General features: G+C 46.8%; 1 protein-coding gene across 2 annotated transcripts in view; it reads left to right on the top strand.

Annotated features, from left to right (window-relative positions):
- Window positions 1-23,919: 23,919 nt before the first annotated feature.
- LOC139050965 (TNF receptor-associated factor 5-like) overlaps window positions 23,920-25,432 on the top strand; it is a 34,859-nt gene continuing 33,346 nt past the window's right edge. The window contains exon 1 of one of the 2 annotated variants that reach the window (XM_070527879.1): window positions 23,920-24,415. In XM_070527879.1, the coding sequence (XP_070383980.1) occupies window positions 24,050-24,415 (366 nt within the window). In that variant the 5' untranslated portion in view covers window positions 23,920-24,049. The remainder of the gene's footprint in view (window positions 24,416-25,432) is intronic. The other variant, XM_070527880.1, reaches the window with a different exon arrangement.

Here is a 25,432-nt window from a genome sequence, read left to right on the forward strand (position 1 = left end):
CAGGATGCGACGCATACTAGCCTTTATTTTAGTTCTTGAACCACTGTTTAGCCTGGTGAACTGCTGTTGCTTGGCTATATTTGGTTCGGCTAGACGAAGAAACAACTCATGCGCTACCCTGCTTCACCTTCAAGAGTGGAACGCGACAGCGTTCCCGTCGACCCGCCAAGGGGTGTAAGACAAGGGGCTACGGCGCAGCGACTACGCGCCCCGCATTGGACGCGGTGAGCGTCGAGCAACGCAGCGTTCGGCGCGGCAACGAAATGTGCGCCTGAGCAAGCGACGCACGCCTGAGCCTTAGAAACAGCTAGTTTCTAAGGCAACACCGCATTCACTACAGGCGCTTTTGTACCGCTTTGAAGCATCGTACTCGTGGCTCAGTGGTAGCGTCTCCGTCTCACACTCCGGAGACCCTGGTTCGATTCCCACCCAGCCCATCTTGCAAGAGTTTAGCCAAAGACACCTAGAAACAAGCGCAGCTGCTTATATACCGCCGCGACGCCGCGAGCGACGGCGCGAGTTGGAGCCCCGTTTCTCCTCTGTCGTGACGTCACGGTGTCACGTGGTATGGCATGGGGTCAAAGGTCATTGAAAGCGACACCGCCGCGCCTGAAGAGCTGAGTTGAGCTCTCGTAATATGCTTCGCATAAAACAACTAGCTGCAGGTAAGGAACGGTCCCGCGTTTTCGAATTACGCGTGCGATGTCCTAACCAGTTAGGCTACCACGGTGCGGTTTCCCCATCCACTTCTCAGGGTAGATAATCCTGGTATTATTAATCAGCGCCACCACTCACAAACCTTGGCGGCGTATCAGCAACATCCTTTCTGCCGCAGGTGTCGCGAGTACATGATCTAATATTCAACAGTTGCCTTCAGCCAGAAAGTCATCGTTTGTTAGTGGTGGCCAATTTGAATAATTTAATTTTTCTGTATTTCAATTAGTAGGGACAAGTAATATCTCCTGTGTTTTCCTTTGTGTCCTTGTTTGTTGGCTTCTTACTATACGTATAATAGAAATCGGGCACCTCGCTTAACACACTTTCTTCTTGTGCGTTACTCAGCGCATGTCACTTGAGCAATTTTGATATGTGGGAAATGCGAAGATGTTTTGAATGCAGGCGGCTGTCTCAGTTGGAACGGATTGTCGCTTTTCAGCCTTGTGATATACTTTGACAAAAGCAGACTGGTGGATCCTGCTTTGTGAGTCGCGACCGTCATCGCACACACCTTACTACCTTCTCGACGAAGAGCTCTCAAAGCAGGTAAATTTAACGCCATCTCGCTGCAGAACTCGGAGTCCATGCGCTCAGCAACGCAGTGTCCGCGGTCATCGAGTTCATGTTCAGCCTGTGCGTGCTGACAGCACGCTTGCTGATTTAGTTAGTAATCAAATGTGTATAACCTTATACGGTTGATCAAACTACTATCCTTACTTCGTATAGCTGTCTACGAATTTACTATTTCAGTCGATGCTTCGCCGCTCGGGCGAAACTGCGACTCTCTAGGTTTACCTTCGTTCAACTCACTTGGCCCACCGACCATCGACTACGAACCACGATAACGGCTGCTATTTTAAAATAAAGCTATTCGCTTTATGATGAAATCAAGTGAATTATATATCGAAGTTTATGTTCAGTGAGGCGTTCCCCTCTGAAGAAGACTCTAGCTTGGCGCTAGTGCCCTATATTTGCAAATTCCTTCGGAAGAAGAGCAGTGTTCTTCGCAACTGTCGGTGAATGATTCCATTAAACCATTTAACACAGTGCGTGTGATGATTATGCATTTTAAAGCAATAGCAACTGAACCAACCTTTGAGACAAGTTTGCGCGTTGGCATTTCCATGATATCCTACTGTGGTTGACGAATGCGTGGACACTGCCTGTCCACAGACGCTGAGTTAATTTTGCTATAAAAAGCGACAAAACGAAGTGCGAAGACCGTCACGCTCCATTCGGTCCTCTTCTGCCGGAGTCAGGACAGCTTTATGAATTCTAGTGCTGGCATGCGCGTTGCAGGCACACACAGCCTTAGCGCTGCTGCTGAACAGCTGTGTGCAAACGGCTGCGTCATGAACGACAAGCTAAATTTATATTGTAATTTTCTTGGACGCAGACCAACGGTCACTAGGCGCTTCGCCATGCCCCTTAAAGGGTCATGGAAAATTTCTTACTTCCCAATCAATCCCTTGCTCTCTCTCGCACTTTGTCTCTCTCTCTTCAGTGAGGGTGGTTTTTCTTTAGTTACGCTCGGTGTACCATTCAGGTGCGACATCAGCAACATTGTTGTCGTGTTGCTCACGCCAGCATTCTGAGGCGCCTTCAGTGCAACACAAAACGTTCTTAGCACTTAAAATGTTTCGCCTTCAGGCAAAACTGACAATTTTTAATGATTACGTCAGCAATAGTTCTAAAATCAGTATGTTCATGGCAGTACGATATTTAAGGCTAAGCTATCTAGATAGCAGTCAATTCTGCAAGCCGTAAATCGTAGTGTTACATTTTTTCTCAGTCAGTTTTAGAAAATTGCTGGGTATCTGCAGATAACAGAGTTACCGTTCGTCTTAACCGTTTTTAAAAACTTTGTCAGTGCTTCTTTGGGAATTTCTAAGAATTTCGACTTTGGCTGTTAAGGAGGGTCTTGCATAAAAATATATGAACGGAACTATATCGGCAAACCTCAGCAAGGCCATCCATTTACTCATTTATTTCTTGACCACACTGATTATCCTGGTAATTTTATTGGAGCTGCCGCATTTCTTCCAATTGCTTATGTTTTGTAATCATCAATCTATAAAATACGTCTAGCATCAGTCACGAGAAGCTGCCTTTTCTTCCTGTAACCCAGCTAATTTTCGCCTCTGCGCTAAATGAATATAGAGCCTCTCAAAAAGAACAGGCAGTATTTACCGTTAACAAATACAAAAGTACAATTTATTCATGGTATTTGTTGCTGCCCTAGCTGGTAGCAGTTCGCAATAGAGCCGGGGACTAGGGCGGGTGGGCACGGGGGGGGGGGGGGGGGGGGGCTTTATAGAGTGATGGCGTGTGCGCGTATATGCGAGTGTGTTTCTTGCCGTTTAGTTTGTTTTACCGTACGGATTATTCCCCTTAATAGATGGCGTGCGTTGCGCAAGCAGACGTAAATACAGATACATAAAGTGAAAGCTGAAGTTACGGCCACACATTTTACGTATGACCAGCAGAACCTACCCTGCAGGCTCTATGATTGTAATTGGAATGATATAAACTTCTAAATATCCTACCAAAAATAAAGAAAACAGTATTTTAATCAAGCATAAGACATGTGAGGCTTTGTTAATCATGACCCGCCCAGGTGGCTGAGTGGCAGTGGCATTGGATCCCGAGGCCGCGCGATCCAATCCTGGAGGCTGCGGCCGCATTTACACGGGGGGAAAATGCAAAAACTCCCGCGAGCCATGCATTGGGTGCACGTTGTTAGATAGGGACCATTTCTCAGGATAGGTCAAGTTCCCCGAGCCCAACACCTTGATGACCTTGTCCAGTTATGGTGCGCAGGCGCCCATCAATCGCGTCACCAGACCAGCCAAACTGACTGGTTAGCCTGCTCTTGTGGTCGCGCGGGGAGATTTTGCCTCCCCCCCTCGGGTGATCCATCCCGAAAGTGTACATGGAGTTCAGCACGTTTGGAGGTGGTTGACCTTAGTCCCGAGAAAGCTAAGCTGCTTTGCAGCACTCGAAGCTCGTTCCAGGACGCCCGGACAAAGAAGCAGCGTGAGACCGATGGGGCCATCGGAGGGGAGAGGCCAGTGAGTGTCCCCATTGGCCCGAAATGACGACACCTGTACGGGCTCTACAACTGGCTGGAGGTGATGCGACCCCGACGGCCTGAAGAGGTTATATGCAAGCGAACCATCGGAAAGGCAGGGACGTTCAGAGACGCTCTCCTTGCCGCGGGCAGCAGCGTACGATAGTTGCCGGCCGACAATCACTGTCTAGTGCTATCTTGTTTCTACGTCCTCTACACAATGTAAATTAACCTTCTGTTATTAAAGTCCATCTAAACGTCGGCCAGCTCCCGCACTCAATGGCGTTATTTAGTAAGTGAAAACTTTATTCTGAATGTCCAGCGATTTGGGCGCAATATCGTTAAATATACCCACGTGGTGAAAGTTGTACCTTAGTCCCCCCACTATGGCGTGCCCCATGATTACATTGTTGTTTTGGCACGTAGAAAATCAGAATTCAATGCTCTGAAACTAAAAATATCAGTGTTTTCCTGGTTGGAATTTCTGAAGAGCGCGAAGTGGTAATTCTCGCGGCGTTATACAGAAGTCATGACTTGTCTGTTTTGCATAGGTATGTAAGCAAAAAATTAAAGATACGATCTTTCTATATAGAGTCAATATAAGAAGCAAATTCATGGAGGCAGCTAAATTATGGGACTCCAAAAATAATGATTATGCCTGAAAGGGTTACTGCTGGCGCTGCCGTAGGGATGCGGTCTCATAAAGATCTTGTGGTAACGTTCCTGTATAGAGGCGTCGATAGACAGACGCTTTTCATCTGGCGCGCGCTTTCGACCATATGTTTCAGTGCTTGTCCTCGTTGTAAATATATTGTAAATACGTTTCCCTTTTCTATCTGCCTCCACGTAACATCTTGGTGGTCGTGCTGGGGGTTTGACACAAGACGGAGATCCGCAGCTATCGCCAAGTCGCCACTCTCGGCATGTCTTCCGGCGGTAAAACTGCGTCAGCGGCGGCCGCCATGCTAGCCATGATCCTGACTCCAGTCCGTGATCCTGGCACCTTTCCCGGCGCTGATGGCGACGACGTCGACGACTGGATTCGACTGCACGAGTGAGTAAGCGCGCATTACAGGCGGGAACAAACCTTAATCCTGGCCACCGTAATATATTATGTGCATTGAACTACGAAGGCCTGGTTCGGTAACAATGAAGGGGAGCTCACAAGCTGGAGCGTATGTAAGACAAGATTTCGTGATTTCCTTGGCAAACATGCAGGGTGCCAGCGTGCCGCAAATCTAGAACTTGCTTTGCGTGTGCAGAAGGCTACCGATGCGTACATGATGTATGTACATCCAGAATGTGCTGGCCCTTTGTCAGAAAGTTGATGCAACGATGACAGAAACTGATAAGTTCGCGCACGTACTGAAACGAATTGTGGACGACGCGTTCAACCTAGTCGTGTTTAAAGACTTTTCGACAGTCAACCAGATTGTTGCTGAATGACGAAGCTTCAACGAGGCTTAAAGCCGACGCATCGGTCACAATTTTACCCGCCTTCTGTACATGACCGCGACATCCACGCATGAGGATGTTCACATTGCGGCTCAGCCTTCACTGTCAGGGACTTTTACCCGAATCGGTCGACGCAAAATCAAAGCCGCAGCGCCCGCACATTACATGCGACAGAAGCCCAGTGTGCCTAACCAACAACATTGCTTAGAAAATCCGTTCTTAGACAAGAACTGGCAAACACGTGCACTCAGACCATCTTTTCTGTCATCCGTCCTGACATTTACCCTTCGGCCACCTTGAACCCACCTCGCCGTCATTGTCGTAGTCCTGCGCGCAGGAGCGTCTGCGACAGCAGGCGTTTGGTGCGTTGCGGCACCACATACCCGAGCACATGAGGGTTATCCCATACCACGTTTAACCGTGCGTGGCTTAGCCGCGACCGGTAAAAGGAGGATCCTGGTGCTGATCCTAAGCCGGATGCTTCGACCTTCACGGCCTCTCGGCGTAGGCAACATAGCCCTTTGGTGTCCGCTCCAGGTAAACGCCAACCCCGGTCTGACCCACCCAGGGTAAAATATTCTGGTAAAAGAAACTGTAGAAGAATCGATATTTGGTAGAGTTTGTACTGTTTGAACACGTAGAAGGGAAAGCGCAAGACGACAGCGCTATCGTGTGTGTTTGCTGCCTTTTGTATTTGTCGTATTGCGCTGCCCCTTCAAGATGTTCACCCGGGGTAAATCGGTGGTCGCCTTTTTCTGTCCCGCTCCTCAGCGTATTGCTTTCCTACCAACTTACCGTTTCTGTCCTCACATCTCCTTTCTTCCCAAATTTTCTTTCTCTATCAGGCGGCTTGGGTCAACATGGTGTAGTATATGCATCCTTGAATGTGGCGAAATGTTATAGGCTCCGCACAGTCGAGTTTATGGCTACTCTGGCGCCATCTGCCACAGCCATTGGACTGAACTGAAAAGGTGGCTCTGCGGCTCGGCGGGCTGGACGCGTATTCACGTGCACTGCAATTCGTATCGGCCACGGTTGGGGGCGTTTTCCTGTGTTGATTAGCCCTCCCCTTTTTTTCGGATACGTCTTCGGACAGTGCAATAGCGGGCGCTTCATGGATAAGCGTCCAAATTACGGAGATACCAAGAGGAACGAGTGGCACTGGCGATAATGATGCATGAGAGACTCATAGCCGCGAAGGCCGGCCCGGCATAAAGTGATACATGTTTCCTGGCAGGCCTTACGAACTAGAACTGCGAAAGAAATGGATTGGAGCTGTGAAGGGAGTAAAGTAAATCAGCATCGGTCATCATATTTGTGAGAAGGGTTCCTTTTGTAAATTATGCTACACGTGCGCGTTTCCCAGCTTGTGCGACACCAGCGGTCATCCCTGGGTCAGCTTAATTTTACATTTGCGAAAGCAAAGCGCATTTGCAAGCGAAATCGGACCTTGTGAAGAGGGCATAATGAACCTCGATCTTTGCACAGGATGAATAACGAATGAACGCCTGATATAAATTTAGATCTCATTGTTGTTAAATCTCATTTTTCAGCGGGAGATGGATCCGAATGGGTCTCAAACGAATCTACCGGGATGTGCTCTAAGCATTTCGTCAATGCAGAAAACAGCAGAACCGAAAGTCAGACTGACAACGACCCCACTCTTTTTCCGGACGTTTACAAATTGCGGCAAACTGATGAGAATAATTTGAACGAATCGAAAGACCTGGTAAATAAGGGCTCGTTTGTCTAACCTAATTAGTGCGTATTGCGACTTCTTCTTGCGCTGATTACGTCGGCAGGTAGGTCCCGGTTCTGGGTTGAGCAGTGAGTCATGGCGGACAACTTCCAACTGCTTCAAAACTGCAAAAGCTTTCATTTGGCGCCGTGACAGACGACGACAAAGCACACAAAGTTGGAGCACCATCGTGTCACGCTGTCACCTTCAATCAAGATGGCGTCCCACCGGATGAAACTTCTGAATTTCGATCAAACATGGTCACTGCTACACAATCCAACAATTCGAATCGTGTAAGTTTAGCTCACGTGGCATGATGGGGCCGACGAAAGCCTAAGATCGTGATCCTGAATCTCGAACATGATGCAGGGATCGCGATGGACTGAACGCATATCGAAAAATCGCGATCCAAAGTGACCGTGCAGCTGTACCCGGTCCAGATCGATCTGTATGGTGATTTGAAGTAACAATGCGACACGGGCATCAAATGATAGACCGCCGCTTACAATGCGCCGGAGCGAGATGAGGCGTGCAGCGCCAACAGTGAGGCGTCTATTAAAAATCAGTCACCCTATTAAAATCACAATCTTTTGACGTTGCCAGTTTAGTGACTTCAATGTTATGTCACAGTACGCTTTACTCACGTGCAGGATGACTTCGTCGGCGTGTCAGACGCCGTTGACAAGCCGGCTAACACGCGTGCGTTGCCACTTGGTTGACAGAAGGGGGTCCCTGGCCTTGGGCACAGCATTCCTTTATTTTATTCTCAAATCGACGCGTTAACACACCTTCCCTCGTTGCCTCATCCACTCGCCTTACGCCCTCTCCCTGTTACAAGAAGGCCACTTGTATATACTGTGGCGAGGAAAGCATATGTTGCCTTGAAAAAGACAAGTCCACTTGTCGAAACGTTGGCTCCTGCTTTCACCTTGTTCTATTTTTGCTCATTGTCTTGAATTTCCACCTCCCGCATTCACCGTGTATTCCATGAAATACAGAGACGGTCTCATATTGTAAGACATTATATTGGTAACCGACAACAGGCTGGTGATTCCAAAGAATCTGTGGAAGAAAATACTTTGCCAACTGCACGCAGGGCACCAAGGGGTGTCGAAGAGTTGAGAAAGGGCAAAAATGTCGATATAGTGTCCCGGGCTAAGTGCTCAAATTCAAAAGGTCAAATTCAAACCTCCCGCGTGTAGCCGTACGCGGCTTAGCCGTGTGTGGGGGAAAGTGGGATCCTGGGGGTAGAGACGATGCCGGGTGTTGGGACTTTTAAGGCCCTCCGGTGGAGGCAGACACCTCTTCGGTCTCTGCTTCACATAGACGGGACCCCCGAACTGACCCACCCGGGGGAAATCGGTATTTGTCTTTTCCTGTCTCTCTCTCTCACTCTGATCTTCGTCTTTCTCTCACATTCCACCTTTCTTGTGTTCTCCTATCTTCCCTTTACTTCCAATTTTTCCAGGCAGCTAGCGCTAACCTGGTGTGAATAGTCAGCCTAGGTTATTTCATATTTGGTTATAGTGATAATGTACAGCTGGCGTTTTCAGGACCTGTTTTTACAGTTCCTGTAGCGTCGCCATGTAGGGCTCCACGGTGGGTGGCTGGCATTATTGCCGAAAACTACACATTCCTCTATGGATAGTTCCTTCCCTCCACTCTGTGATCGACCTCAGAAAAGAGGGCGCATGGGTGAAGTTTTCCAGTTTCTTGGTCGGCAAAAAGAGTCCTTCCCGCGTTTCCATGTCATTCATTCTGAAATACCAGACAAACCAGTAAGTCATTGACTGAAGTCTTTGGTCCAGGTTATAAGGCGCAGAGGATGGCAAGCGGTAATCTTCTCTTGGAGCTCCGCGATCAGAGACAGTATGAAAAATTGCCAAACCTAGTGTCATTTGGGGAAACCCAAGTAATTGTAACCCTACACCGTACGATGAACACATGCCGCGGTGTTGTCTCGGATGAAGACTTGCTGGAGCTCACTGAGGATGAACTCTTCGAGGGCTTCAGTGACAAGGACGTTATCAATGTTAAAAGAATTAAGATGGGGCATGACAGCAAAAAATCAAAACCAAACACCTGATAATCACATTCGGCTCAAGTATTCTGCCCGACTCTGTAGAGGCCAGGTACATCAAGCGCCGTGTTAGACCATCTGGGCCAAATCCCCTCAGATGTTTCAAATGCCAACGTTTCGGCCACAGCTCGCAGAGTTGCCGAGGCCGCCAAACAGGTGCGAAATGCAGGGCCTATTAACACACGTCTGAAGCTTGCGAGAACTCTTTGCATTGTGTAAACTGTGATGGAGAGTAGGCCGCGTACTCGTGGTCGAGCTCGTCTTGGAAAAAAGAAAAAGAAATTGTCACGATCAAAGTGAAAGAAACTATATCGTTCAAGGAGGCACGTAGGCGGGTGTCATACCTGCCTAGGCTTAGGCCGAGGCCTTCTCGTCAAACAAAGCGCTCGGAAGAGAGCGTGTCCAGCGCCTCGCAATAGACGATGGACACAACGACCACCCACACGGCGCCACCAGCGCCTAAGGAGCGGCGAGCATCTTTCGACCGCTCCAACAAAGACAACACTCCCGTCACGGCGCCTCGAAAAGGCCCGTGAACTAATCTTAATCCCTAAAACACACAGTACCCAACACATGTATCAAAATGGAAACACAAATACTACACAACCTCGACGACGTTAGAGAACTAATACACAAACAAAATCCCAAGTTGCTGTGTGTTCAAGAGACACGTCTGAAACCCACACAGACACACTTTTTACGTCAGTACATAATCTATCATAAATACCGCAACGAGGCTAACGCCTCCCGTGGTGTTGCAATTGTTGCGGATAAATCTGTAGCTTGTCAACAGATCGCCCTTCAGACACCCCTTGAGGCCGTGTTGGTTCGGGCAATCCTTTTTAACAAACTGGTGACTGTGTGCTCTTTATACATACCGCCTATTTATCGCCTGACATAAACCTATTTCCGTAACCTAATTATTCAGCTTCCTGACCCCTACATACTCGTCGGTGATTTTAATGTCCACAACACGATGTGGGGAGATTCGCGATGCGACGTGAGAGGTCGGTTAATTGAAAATTTGATTTTGACCTCTAGTGCCTCCCTGTTGAATAAGAAGGAGCCGACGTATTAAAGTGTCCAACACAACACATATTCAGCAATTGATTTAACAATCGGTTCTTCTTCTGCCTCACCTAGAATGGTCCGTGATCAACAAATTGCATGGAAATGACTACTTCGCTGTAGTTTTAAACGTGATAACTCTGCATGAGAACCCTCCGCATATTTCTGGATGGAAATTAGCATCGGCGGATTGGGAGCCATTTAAAGAATCATCTTATTTACCACAAGATATTATGGATAATTTTACTATAGATGATGCAATTCCATATTTTACCGTTTATTTATTATTGATTCAGCCGAAAAGTTTATCCCCAGACGAATGGTGGTTCACTAGGAAGACGTGTTCCCTGGCAGAACGAAGACAGTAGAGAGGTGCGAAAGAGACCGAACAAGGCATGGGGCGTATTGCGCAGATTGCCAGATACCGAAAACCTAATTTAATTTAAATAAATTTAATCATAGGGAAGGCGGACACGCTGTCAGGCAAAGAGAGAAAGCTGGGCGAGGTCACCTCGGGTAATAATTCATACACGCAGGAGGCGAAAGTGTGGAATGGCTTAAGAAAGCTAAAAGGGCAGCAAATGTATCCGTTGCCTCTGGTGAAGCACCAAGGGGATACCTTGCATCAGGCACGTACCCAGGATTTTTTTTCGGGGGGGCCCACCACCTCCATCATCATCATCATCATCATGTTTTATGTCCACTGCAGGACGAAGGCCTCTCCCTGCTGCGATCTCCAATTACCCCTGTTTTGCGCCAACCGCTTCCAACTAGCGCCCGCGAATTTCCTAATTTCATCGCTCCACCTCGTGTTTTGTCGTCCTCGATTGCATTTTCCTTCTCTTGGTACCCATTCTGTAACCCTAATGGTCCAACGGTTATCTAACCGGCGCATTACATGACCTGCCCAGCTACATTTTTTCCTCTTGATGTCAATTAGAATATCGTCTATACCCGTTCGCTCTCTGATCCAAACCGCTCTCTTTCTATCTCCTAACGTTATGCCTAGCAATCTTCGTTCGATCGCTTTTTGCGTTGCCCTTAACTTGCTATCAAGTGTCTGCCCCATATGTCAGCACTGGCAAAGTTCACTGATATCACACCTTTCTTTTCAATAATGATGGCAAGCTTCCAATCAGGAGCTGGCAATGTCTGCCTTATGCGATCCAACCTATTTTTATTCTTCTGTGAATTTCGTTCTCATGATCAGGGCTCCCTGTGATTAATTGACCTAGGTAAACGTACTCCTTCACAGTCTCTAGTGGCCGACTGGCAATCCTGATCTCTTGTTCCTTTGCCCGGCTATTAATCATTATCTTCATCTTCTGCATATTAATATTCAACCCCACTCTTACACTCTCTCTGTTAAGATGTCCAATCATTTGTTGTAACTCGTCTGCATTGTCGTTGAATAAACAATGTCATCGTTAAACCGAAGGTTGCTGAGATATTTGCCGTCGATCTTTACTCCTAAGCATTCCCAGTTTAATAGCCTGAATTGTTCTAAGCACGCAGCGAATAGCCTTGGAGAAATTGTGTCTCCCTGCCTGACCCCTTTCTCTATAGGTATCTCCCTGCTTTTCTTGTGTAGAATTAAGGTAGCTGTCGAACCTCTGTAGATATTCTTACGCGAAGGACGAGTCAGTAAGACGAGAAACTATTTACAGATCATGTTTACAACAATGGTTGCAGCGCTGACCGGTTAGATTCACAGTGCGAGCCCAGTTCATTCTTCCTCCTCTTTTCTAGAGTGATGGTGCCCACGCGCCTCGTTCAAACAAAGAAATACCACACACATGTAGCAATATTTTCCAAGCTTTTTACGTAAGCGTTCTGGACTCCTTGATTACGTAATTCCTCTATGACTGCTGGTATCTCTACTGCATCAAATGCATTTTCGTAATTTATATAAGCCACATAGAGAGGCTTATTGTATTCTGCAGATATCGCGATAACCTGATCGATGACATGGATGTGATCCATTGGAAGGTATCTCTTCCTGAAGCCAGCATGTTCCCTTGGTTGACAAAATCCAGTGTTGCCCTTATTCTATTGGAAAATATTTTCGGTAAATATTTTGTATAATTCCGGGAGCTAGCTAATGGTGCTATAACTTTTCAATTCTTTAACGTCTCCTTTCTTGTGGATTAGTATAATGTCTGCATTCTTCCAGTTTTCTGGGACCCTTGCAGTTGATAGACACTTCATATAAAGAGCCGCCAGTTTTCTCAGCATTATGTCTCCTCCATATTTGAGTAAATCGACTGTTATTCCAGCTTCTCCTCCCGCTCTTCATCGTTTCATGCCTTGCAGGGCCCTTCTGACCTTATCGCTAGTTATAGGAGAGTTTCTGTATCCTGTTCATTACTCTTTCTAAGTGAGGTATCCTGACTCCTGTGGGTACTGTATACAGGTGAGCTTAGAATTTTAGAGCGCAGCTCTTTGGCGTCCGTTCCTGGGTTTCGCGTCGGCGTTGTCGTCGGCCTCGTAACCAGCTCGCCGACGAAGCTGCTCCGCCGCCGCGCATGCGCGCTGTCGGCTCTCCGGGCGAGGGAGGATGATGGAAGGGAGGAGGAGAGACTGTGGAGGAGGGCTGGCTACACAAATGGCTCTTTGGCGTCCGTTCCTGGATTTCGCGTCGGCGTTGTCGTCGGCCTCGTAACCAGCTCCGCCCCCCTTTCATCCCCCCAGCGCTAGCAGCGACCGACTGATACCGCTTTCGTGAGTCCGCTACCGCACTCACGAAAGACGACGTGCACTTCCTGCAACTCGCATTAACCGTCCATCGATCCACACCGATGTTAGTAGTGGGGGACTTTAATGTTGACATAAAGACAAAGAGCAATTTCCTAATACTTATGCGGGAGAACATCCCGTTCCTCTCGCTCGTAACGCGTCCCACGGCTGTGACAACCTCGCGAGGCACTTGTATAGATCTCGTCTTTGAGAATCAAGCATTGGTGTACCAAGTGGAACATATATCAGTCTATTTCTCCGACCACAAAGCTTCCTTCATGACTGTCAAGAACTGTTAGTGGAGTCTTTGTTAAAGGAATACGTGTGAAAAATAAAAAAAAAATCTGTGATAGCGCATACATGTGTTGCTCGATTTCTTTGCCTCAATCTATCGAAAAGGTGAAACAGCTTATTTGCTGCGCTCAAATTTCGCATTAGGAAGTAACGTAATCGTCGGTAATTTTTTTTTCCGCTGCTTTTGCTATATCTTCGAGATTGCTGATGATATTATCCTTCTTATCTTTTAGTGCATACATCATGGTTTCTCCTATGCCAGGTTTCATATTTACTGATTTCAGGCTGCGTTCATTTTTTACTGCTTCTTCAGTGTTTCTCATGTTATAGTTTCGAATATCAGTTATTTTCGCCTTGTTGATCAGTTTTGACAGTTCCGCGAATTGCGTAACGCTGTGCGGCCGGCAGTCCCATACAACCGCGTAGAGCGCAGGACTCTGCGATTCTAGACGTACTGCGCTCACCGCGAAAGGTTAGAAAAACACCCACATAAGCACAGCAGAGAAGTGGCTACGTGAGGCGGTTCGACCGATAACTGTAGAAGCGTCATTCAAAACAAGTAATTGTTCTCCGCTTCAGGCGGCGTTTTCTCTATTTGCTTTTTAAATAAAAAGATGTTGACAAATAAATATTCTCATAAACAACGGTTCACGTTTTTCTTATTCGCTTTTGCTTGCAGTACTGTTGTTGCCTTGGCTCTCTCCCTTAGTAGATCGCTCAATTTCTCAACTCCTGGCGATTTTTGTTTCCAGTTGCCAATTTCGCACAAAAAGTGCTATACAATTAGGGAAAAACAGACGAGGTAACTGGCGACAGTCATCTTGCTTATGGGTTTAAGGCTTATTGCAGGGTTTCATGATGGACGCTCCTTCCCATTATCTTTATTTCCCGCCTTATCTAACCCATATCCCGTGTATATGGTTCCGGGCATCTCCCAACGTCGCGGCGAGCCGTAACTCAAGGAAATAATGAAGTAAAGGAAAAAGTTAAACGCAATTGGCGTTTTCTCCGGCCGCAACTCTTTCCATGAGAGTACAGACCAGCTGAGTAACAGCCGCATCCAAGTCCCAGGATCAGCCTAAACAAAGAAGGTTGAACTAACAAAAGCAACAGCTATGCGCGTGACGGTTGAATAGATGGTGACAACTGAACGAACCTCGAGTTAAACGCGCGGGTGCGGAATCTATGAGAAAACTGTCCTTCACATTACAAGAGATGCCGATAACTACAGCCATCTAAAAGGAGTGAAAAAGGTAGCATAATGCTGACCGATGAACAGCTGCCAAGTCTCAACATTAATCTGGCGGCGCTTTAGGAATGTGTGGGGAGTGGTGGCGTGGGTGAGGAAGGGGGGGGGGTATGCCACTTGATTTCGGGAGAGGCCCGGGCCCCCCCGGGCCCTCCCCTGGGTACGTGCCTGCCTTGCATGACCAGGCACTCTCTCTTGGGGAACTCTGAGCGTTTGTCGAGCTCAATACACTATCCTGAATATTTCCTTAAATACAAAGAAATAGAAGAACTTAAGCCATTCGTACGTAAATGCAGACACGACGAAGCGTATAACCGGCGAGTCAGTATTGCCGAGTTGGCAGCTGCGTTATCTCATGCAAGAGCACTCCACCGCGACCTGACCGAGTCATGTATGACATGATCAAAAACTCGCACACTGACGCACAAGTTACACTACTCGCACTCTTCAACACTATTTGGGCTGCCGGATACCTTCCACACACATGGAAAGAAACAATTGCGGTCCCTGTTTTGAAGCAGGGGAAAGATCCATCCCTGTCGCCAAGCTATCGCGCGACTGCTCTTACAAGTTTCCTGTGGAAGCTTTTAAAAAAAATGAATAATTACAGACTCGTGAATTTCCTTGAACTCAACAATATACTTGATCCCGATCAGTGTGGCTTCAGAGAAGGCCGGTCGACAACAGATCATCTTGTACGCATTGAAGGATATATTCGTGATGCATTTGTACATCAGCAGTTTTTCTTATCAATATTCATTGACATGGAGAAGGCGTATGGCACAACAACGCGTTACGGGAACTTGCGAGACTTGTCGGGAATGGCCATATGTGGAAATATGCTGAAAATAATTGAAAGCTGTTTATTTAATTGTATGTTCCGCGTTAAAGTTGGCAACGTATTGTCGCGACCTTTCCCACAAGAAACGGGCGTATCCCAGGGAGGCGTGCTTAGTTGTACGTTCTTTATCGTGAAGATGAACACGGTTCGTGCTTCATTACCACCTGCCAATCTTTATTCCGTTCACGTGGACGACATACAAATTGGACTCAAATCCTATAACCTCGCAGTATGTGAGAGACAGGTGCAGCAGGGCTTGAACAAGGTTTCCAATTGGACAGACAAAAACGCATTTAAAATCAATCCCTACAAAGGTTATTGTGTTCTTTTTACTAGAAAGAGAGACCTCGTTCCAGATCCTTGTGTTCTACTGTGTGGACATCAAATACCTATCAAAAAAGAACACAAATTTCCAGGTATTATACTTGACTCCAAGCTTAATTTTACTCAGCACATCAAATAGCTTAAAGAAATATGTCTAAGGACAATGAACTTAAAATTTTATCTCAAACAACATGGGGTAGCGCCAGGAAGTGTCTGATGAATGTTTATAAGAGCCTAATTAGATCACGATTGGACTATGGCGCGTCGTATATAACTCTGCTGCTTTGAGCACACTAAAGATTCCAGATCCTGTCCACCACCTAGGTATCCGCGTAGCCACTGGCGCTTTCAGGACAAGCCCTATTGAAAGCTTATGCGCGGAATCAAATGAATGGTCACTCCATCCACAGAGAACTTACATCAGCCTTACATATTTCCTGAAAATACACTCGAATCACCAACATCAATGTTTTAACGCTGGTAATGATATGATGTGTACTACACTTCTCCATAACCATCCCTCTGTAAGACAGCCTTTCTCGCTTCGTGTGAGCAAGCTTAGTGATGAAATGCACGTCCCACACCTCGAGCTTCGTCTAATGCATCCAACCATGCTGTTACCACCTTGGGAGTGGCAGGTGATAAAATGTGGCATATCGTTTTTAGAAGTAACTAAACACGCACCAAAGATCGAAATCCGAATGCATTTCCTAGAACTACAGCACAAGCACTCCTGCGCAGAGTTCAACACAGACGCTTCGAAGTCAAATGTCGGGGTGTCCTATGCTGCCGTCGGCCCATCCTTCTCAGAATCCGATGTACTACACCCGCAAACAAGTATCTTTACGGCCGAGGCCGACGCATTACTGTCCGCGGTGAAGCATATAAGAAAATAAAAACTTCAAATATCAGCGATATATACAGATTCCCTAAGCGTCGTGAAGGCCTTGATGTCACTCTATCCACACAAAAATCCAGTACTTAACGAACACTATTACATATTGTGTAAAGCGTATATATATAATCACCATATCATTATATGCTGGGTGCCTGGCCATAGGAGCATCGAGGCTAATGCTGTGGCGGACGAGATGGCCTCGTCAATCGCATCACAAGCTGTCAACCCTACCGCTGAGGTGCCTGTCACAGATCTGAGGGCTTTCTTACGAAAGAAACTGCGAAACCACTGGCAATGCATGTGGTACGCGGAAACGAATAGTATGCTCCACCTGATGAAGCCACAGTTAGGATATTGGCCCTCTACTACAAAATCGCGCCGAACAGACGTCCAATTCTGTCGTTTCCGAATAGGACGCACATTTGGCACCCATAATTTTCTACTCACCGGAAGTGAGCCTCCAACCTGTGGTAGATGCGCGGAGAGGATGACCGTACTCCACGTCCTCCTGGAGTGTCGGGAAGCCGAATCTGAGGAAAAAAGACATTTTTCCTCAGCATACCGGCAGCACATTCCTCTTCATCCTACAATGTTTCTTTGTCCAAAACTGCTTTTTATTACAGACACAGTCCTAGGTTTCCTCAGAGATGTGGTCGTACAAGTTATTAGTCCCATACATTCGAGGCGCTTCCTCACTTTAGAGGACGCCGCTGGGATAGTCGTACTGTAGAGCACATTCCTACAGGCCCTTGTGTTTCAAGGGCTCTGGTGAGCCAGTTGTGCTGTAGCTAATTTTTGCATGTTATATGTTCGGTATATCATATGATTCTTCCGCAATGCAGTAGTGTAAGGCTCATAATATTTATCATTAGACATCGCCATAATATTATTGCACGTAGATTTTACGCACTTTACACCGACTATTTTTAGGCCTCTTTACAGCTACGTCACATCAAATTCACAAACTCATCATTCCACCGCGATATCACTAACGCTCTTTTGGGGACCTTTGGCCATACCTGGCCCTTGCGCCACTAAACAACACACATGCATTCATTCATTCATTTAGTTGTGTGACTGACGCACCCGCGGTCGGGATAGATGGCTATCTACAAAAAGGGCGCACAAATTACCTAATGCAGTCCCAAAACTATTATGTTCCTTCAATTCTTTATAAGCATAAAAATCAAGGCTTTGATGTTAATGCCTTTATCCGGAACGATATGCGACACCATTTTTGCTCTTCAGTCGTTACACTACGCCTGTACGCGAGAACGAATGGTTCAATATCTGAAGCTCGTGTTACTAATGCGTTGTTCCCTTTCTTTTTCGATGTATTTAATGTGTTAATGATAGTTTTGGTTGAGACAGTTGCGTTGTTCAATACTTTTAGGAACTGATAACTCTGCAATTATTGCTGTTAAAGACAAGTTATTATCTGGTATATCACTATATATGACATGTGATTATACCACCTAGTACACTGACTGCTGTGCAGTCATAAAAAAATCCTTCAGGAACTTTCAAGCTGTTTACAGCAGCTTTTCCGTTGAAGGACTCCCAACAAATTGTAATAACTTGTTGAAAATAAAGTTCTCATTTTGCCTTATTACTTCCGCTGCCATTCTGCTATTACACTCCTGACGCTCTCTGCACACGTGCACCACCTTTGCCTTCTACTGTGCTCTGCAAGATAATGGTGCTGTATCCGTGTTCTAGCAATGTAAGAAAGACGAACGAAAGGTCAGGAGACGGGGCGGCTCTATGGCGGATCAGAACGAAGAGCGATAACAGGGTCTCTTTTCCCCACTTCCATTCTAATGAAAGATAAGCGCGCTTTCTTATGCAGTCGTCATGTGGTGAGCAGACGCTCACCTTATCGAAACGGCTATAAGGGAACAATGAAGGCGATTTACGCACGCCGTACTTTTGTCGGTGGTGTGTAAACACACTGAGGCTGCCTATCGACAGTGGCTCTTGAGAAGAGTCCGTGCTAGCTAATCTGCGGACGGAAATTGCTTTTCGTCATTCCTCGGCAACTTCTTTTCGCTTTATCGAAAACTAAACGCTGATAATTTGTGCTGGTCACGACGGTTGGGTCACGTAGATCGTTTCTCCCTCCGAGACACCGAGTTCTTTGATTCGTTCCGCTTGCTCAGGCGCACGTTTCGTCTTTGTGTGACTCAAGAGCATGCCGAGCAAATGAGTGGATTGCGCGAACGGGGTGCGATGACTCTATCGTTTTCCACTCTTGAAGGCGAAGATTAAGCGTCCTCCAATATTTACTTTACGTAGCGAAACTAAAATCCGCCTGCTTTTCTCTTCTTTATGGCATATTAATCTGCCTTATGCTCTGTTCGCTGTTGGTAACTCAGAACAAAGCAGACGAAACGATTTTGCTGATAACGAGCAAATTAACCTTCATGTCATATCACGCTGTCACGCACTGCGTACAAATGTTTGTCTAGAGTAATAAATGCCCATAGATCGTTCGCCAATGCCCTGTAACTTTTGTCAGTTAATATAAGGTGTTAATATAATAGGTGTTTTGCATAACGAGGAAGACAGGGATTATGTAAATGGTTTAAAAAACTAATCGGTCACAGGATTTTTTACAAAGAAATAAGAAACTCATATATCAAGATAACTTAGCTGCGAGAATTTGATCAGTATTATCAGACTTCTCTTGTGAGAGCGACATCGCCAAAGCTGTTACCGCAAGATAGTAGCGCTCTAGAACAAAAATTTCGATTGGTAAACGTTTGTGCGATATCTTTATAATAAATTTCACGAGATACAGTGTCTCCATGAAGTCATGGTGCACTTTTGACCGGTCACAGGAAATCAACGAAACAAGATGGAAATGTGAAATATGCAATAAATATAAAAAAAAAACAAAAACTCTCCATGTTTCATAAGTGTTCAGTGTAGTTCGTGTAGATCTCCCGTATAGCCTCCACAGACTCGCAACTTACTGACAGCCTTGCAGAACGGTGTTTGTCCGGCAAACTGCCGGTATCTTCAACTGCTTCTGCCACCGATTAATGTTATTCCTATGTCGTGGCGCTTAGTTCTACACGCGGTGATTCTGCACGATGTGCACTTTGGTCATGAATTGGAATTTACCAAGCCACCGAACAGGCTGAATTTTCATCTGTACCGTCCGCATCTCGACTGGCCTCCGCTGATCACGCAGCTGCCTAGTTCGTGGTGCTGCGTCCTCACTAGTGTGCCCACACCATTGCAGATCATACTACGAAAACTTCGAGTTTGATTCGGTAAAGATATCAGTTTTATGTCTTGTATTGTTGCTATCCAGTGACTGGTCAAAAATGTACCATGACTTTACGGACACACTGTATAATGCGAGTTGACGTGTTTCAAGTGACAGTAGTGTATCTCAGAAACAGGCCACAAATTTGCTCCCGCAACTGTGTTGCGTGTAAGCATGTCACCTGTTACCTCAATTTTTTTGTGCATCAAAGCCTTATAGCATGGACAATTCCATCGCCCCCAAATCTCTGCTTCTTCCGTGCTTGTGTATGCCAAATGTGCTGTCTACGGCCTTTGACCGATCTCGTTTGCTGACATTCCTTGCGCGAGCATTCAGAGATAGTTGCTGCGACAAACAATCGGCTCTAGCAGCATTGTAACATGCAAAACGAAGAACTGAATTTTGCTGTTATAAAATTGTAGGTATTGTTTTTGGTATGCATATGCGCCTACAGGATGTGCAGTTTGTACGGTACATACGTGATCCTCAGGTTTGCAATATCTTTTCGTGTGTTCTCCTTCGTGCTCTACAGAATTTGTTAATGAAAAGGCGAAATGAGCCACCTTCATCTCTCGGCCATCGGCCTGCCGAAACGCAATAGCCACGAGCTATGACGTCCTGGCATAGCTCGTGGCACCAGGATGGCATAGCAGGATTGGCCATCCTGGTGCAGTACTTGCCCACAACTTCCTATATGAATACATGAATCGAACCCCGGCCCTCATCATCATCATCAGCAGCCTGGCTACACCCACTGCAGGGCAAAGGCCTCTGCCATACTTCTCCAACAACCCCGGTCATGTACTAATTGTGGCCATGTCGGCCCTGCAAAGTTCTGAATCTCGTCCGCCCACCTGACTTTCTGCCGCCCCCTGCTACGCTTCCCTTCCCTTGGAATCCATTCCGTAACCCCTAATGACCATCGGTTATCTTCCCTCCTCATTACATATCCTGCCGATGCCCCCCCCCCCCACTCATTTCTTTTTCTTGATTTCAACTAAAACGTCATTCCCTCACGTTTGTTCCCTCACCCAATGTGCTCTTTTCTTATCCCTTAACGTTACACCCACCATTCTTGTTTCCATAGCTCGTTGCGTCGTCCCCAATCTAATTAGAACCCTTTTCGTAAGCCTCTAGGTTTCTGCCCCGTAGGTGCGTAGTGGCAAGACACAGCTGTTATACATTTTTCTCTTGAGGGATAATGGCAACCTGTTTTCATAATCTGAGAATGCCTGCCAAACGCACCCCAGCCACTTTTATTCTTTTGATTATTTGAGTCTCATATTCCAGGTCCGCCGTCACTACCTGCCCTAAATAATTTTATTTATCAGAGGAATGGCTTAATAAGCACGAGGGCAGAAACTGGCGCTTGTGGCGCGATTCTCGTTTACCTATTGGGTATTCCAGATGACATATGTCCGGTTGTATTTTCGAAGAAAGTATTCTGACCTATTACATAGAACGTTGGGCTGCCTTGCTTAGAGACCAATGGTTCGGTCCCACCAACATGCACAGTTTTAAAACTATATTTTAAGCAAAAGCTTTTCGCGAGTCAGCAACAGCACCAACCAGACCGTGTCGGGAAAATACGAAAAGGCTTCCAAAGAAAGCGTCAGCCTAAAGAACTCAGTACCCTTCCAGTCTGTGAAGAAAGATGACGAGCAAAGCTGTGTATGTGGGCCCCTTAATGGCAAACTGCACTTCCGCCGCGTGTTTGTCAGGCGTTGCACTACCTTCAGCTTCGCCCCCGTGTGGGAACGTTTATCGCCTGCTTCACCCTCACCGTGGGTCGGACCGGTACTGCATTATCTTTGGCATCGGCCCACGTGTGAAAAACTGATCTACGCGCGGACGCGTTCCGCCGGATCTAGCCATTGACAGCTTCGCTGTAATATATTCAGGTGGTCTTCAGAATATTTTCTTTCTCTTCGTCCATGGTTTCTCCACATCGCAGTTAGTCCTTCCATCTTAGGGTGCCCGTTGGGGTCTCAGGAAATTGTTTTCACACATCGTGTCGTTTCAACAATCGCGACCTTTGTGCTCCGCCATTCGAAACAAGTGATAAAATGGTCGGTAATAACATTCACTGAACAAAGCGAGTAGTTAATTTCCAGACCGCTCCATGCCGACCAATGAGCGACGCAATTAACAGTCAGGAAAAGGGCGTACGTTTATCAGAGTGATAGTAGCCTCGGCAACGGCTGAGAGTACAGAGCCATAGAGAAAAAAAAATCAACTACAGTGAACACTCCCATATAGCCCAGCGGCCGAATCGACTGTAGCACCCCAAGCGGATGGTATTAACACCTTCCGGTTTCGATTGTGGGCGCGTGCGTTTTGAACGCCAGTTGGTACATGCCACGCCGGCTCCGCTGATCGGCGCGGAATTCTTTTTTTTTTTCGCTTCTGCTGAACCACGCGCGGCCTCGGCGCGGAATCGTTTTATTTAATAAAAATGATTGCGAACAGTCTTTACAAGCCTCCACCGAATCTCTGTCATGTGCGATTTCACAAAGAAAACTCGACGTCTTCTGAAATGAAGAAACATTTATTTTGCTTTTTATAAATGCTCATTCCGGGCTTCTTGTGCATTCCTCCAGAGTTGTGGTGCCAGGCAAGCAGCAGTCGTTGCCATACAAAGCTCCACCGGATGCCATCAGCTGAAAGAAAGTAAATTAGAAGCATATATCATTTCGGTATATTGACCTAACAGGAGTATTGCGTGTAGAGGCGAAACGTGCGTCAGTGGTGAATGAGCAGCATTATGGATAAATTCACTTTTATGTACATTTCATAGCAAATAGACTCCTCCCACACAATACGATATAATCTGAAGAAAACATCCGATTTTCAAGCATCCAGGTCATTATTTCCTTCACTTTAAGAGCGCAAATACGCGGGTGACTGCGCGTTTCCAAAACAATTTGGCCTCGGTCGACGCGATGGTACACCAAGTACGCAGAGGTGGCTACAACACAGGCCCTCAGCCAGGCCATGTTACACACTCGCAGAATGCCTTCTGGTCGCACTCAAGACAGATTCATGGGTGCAAAGCCTGTTTCCAGTCGCTAAGAATAAAGAGATGTCAAGTTCTTGACCTTCTCCGTGTTATCTTTTGCACGTCCTGCAGGCGCAAGCAACACTCCCGTGTTATCACTGTCGGCAATCGCTAGTCTCGTTTTCAACAAGCGTGAGCAGCGAAATAAGGTATATGTTGTTGCAGGGCCATTAAAACGTCACAAACTTGTCCCACTAAAATTCAGTACACGCAAAACTAACTCCCCATGGCCGGCTTGCTTTTTTTGCTAACAGCTTCACAACCCCAGGTGCGGCGAGCATGCCTCAAAAGTATCCCAAAAAGTTACGAAATGAATTACAATACTTTTTGGGGTCAAGGAATGGGTCACGCACTTCTCCGAGTAAGATTCACTGCACACGAAACTGCATGCGGCACACAGCCGAGCATCGTTTCGCTAACTGCGCCGAGCGCGGCCACTGTGCTTGAAAAGTACCCTAAAAAGTAGCGAAATTAGTTACAATAATGTGTGGGGCCAGAGAAAGCGCCAAAACTTGTCCCGGTAATTATCAGTACACGCGAAATCGCCTCACAAGGGCCAGGCGCTTTTCGTCACAAAGCCAGGTGCGGCTTGTCTGCCCAAAAACTACCGGAATAAGTTATAATAATGCTTGCGCTCTTAGAAAGCGTCGCAAACATCTCCCAGTACGAGTAATTAACTCAAATTAACTAGGCTTGGACGGTGCAGCTGTTTTTGGATAAGTGCGTCACTATATAGGTTCAGTTTTGTGCAGTTAAGCCTACATGTGCTTGAAGCGCGTCGTAGAGTGTCCAACAAAATTCCTCACCTTGTTGTAGTCCAGTAGTGCAGCGGTGCCGCGTCGAAGTGCAGATCGAACGCAAGAAAACGCCGGAAGCCCAGAAACGGGCTACACCCAAAAGAGACGGGTCGCCGAGCACGCGAGCTTCACATGCGCAGCCGGCCTCGCTAGCTCCTACGGCTTGTCCCTTGGCCTGTTTGGCGCATGACGTATGCGCGCGCGTCTGGCGTGCCGCTAGCTTGTTGCTAGGCAACGCAAGTAAGTTGCAAAGTATAAGTTCATTTACACGCAAAACTTTTTTTTAGTTTTAGTGGGAAAGAATACCAATAAAGCGTTGTCTGTCAGTTCATTTCACATTCTTTTTGTTCTAAAACTCGCGTCAACGAACGGATGTAGCTGAAACCAGGCGTGACGTGTTTCCTGTGCTAGTTTTTGCCGAGTGCCCCCTCTTGTTGAATTTCGTTCTCTATGACAGAACGCTGGCAACTTTTCGAAGTGTCCGCAGAACAGTTTGCTGGCGTTTCGCAGTCGACGTACGTGCCGTCCGCCATGGCTTCTCAAGGCAAGCGGCACACGCTGTGTGGTTTTGCCGAGGAACTGGACTGGAGACCACTGCGCTTCGTCGAGCCTATTCCTGCGCACAGAATATGTGACGCATGCGGTGTGCTGCCCAGAGTGACCGTTTTTCTGCCCTGTCGACACGTGCTGTGCAAAAGCTGCTACGAGCAGTGCGTACTCGACGACGGACGCGCCTGTCCACTCGACGGTGGCCAGTTTCTTCCAGAGGACGCTGAGTGGAGAGACTTTCCTTTGCAGAACCTGCTCGGGCGGAAGGTAAGAGAACGCGACGGAAAGAATGCGTCTGTTGTTGCTAGCACGTCAATTTTGCAAAGTTCTTTGAATAGATTCGTAAAGGAAAATGGAGCTACTTTGTTAGAAACGCGGCGCATTTCATTTAAGAGCGGAGGAATCATGTGCAAGCTAGATGAAAGACAAGATGGAGATATTGCATAGTACATAAGGCAGGTAATTCGACGCTGTATTCAGTACCTACACGACCTTACCTTGAACTCGCCATAATCGTATGTTTCACCGACTACTGAGTGAAAACTATGTAAACTTTCGTACGATGAGAAAAGTACAGGGTATCAAGCTGTGTGTATAAAATAGCGCCATTCATTTATGAATTTCACTTCAATTTGGCTGGGCTCAATGGCATCAGTTAACGAGGCATAGGGTGTCCCTTCGGTTTCATCGTCTATTTTAACGCATGCATGACGCATTTTTCTTGTCTTCTTTCTCGTCTGTCTTGTTCTCTCCCTTTTTTTTATGCAACGGGTTCTTCGCGCCGTCGCAAGCTAGCTAGCATGCGTTTATCATCAAAAGTCGTACTTAAATACTAAATTTGGCGGCCATGTTTACTGATATACTCTAACTGACCATATACGATCAGTAGCTTTCCGGTGGCCACAGAGCGGGGAGGCCAATCCGCCCCAGATGCGTGGTCCCAACGAGTACGCTCAGGCGCCACCGGCAGTCGCACAACCACGGATCACCCGTGGTGGTTCCTCAGCGGCTTTGGCGTTCCGCTGTTAAACGCCAGTTCGCGGGGTCAAATCGCGGCAGTGGCGGCCGCGTTTCGATGTGGGCGAACTGTAAACTGCTCGTCGGCCGCGCGTTGCGTGCACGTTAAAGAACCACATGCGTTTAGAATTAATCCGGAGCCACCCACTGGCGTTGCTGATAATCAGAGCTTCCCTCAATAAAACTTCTTAGGCAACTCGGTTCATAATGTTTAAGATGTTGCGCTAAGCATAGACATGGGCAAGTGCAGACTATCAAGTCAATTTT

The sequence above is a fragment of the Dermacentor albipictus genome, chromosome 10 (genome assembly GCF_038994185.2).
Source record: "Dermacentor albipictus isolate Rhodes 1998 colony chromosome 10, USDA_Dalb.pri_finalv2, whole genome shotgun sequence".
In the NCBI taxonomy this organism is placed as follows: domain Eukaryota; kingdom Metazoa; phylum Arthropoda; class Arachnida; order Ixodida; family Ixodidae; genus Dermacentor; species Dermacentor albipictus.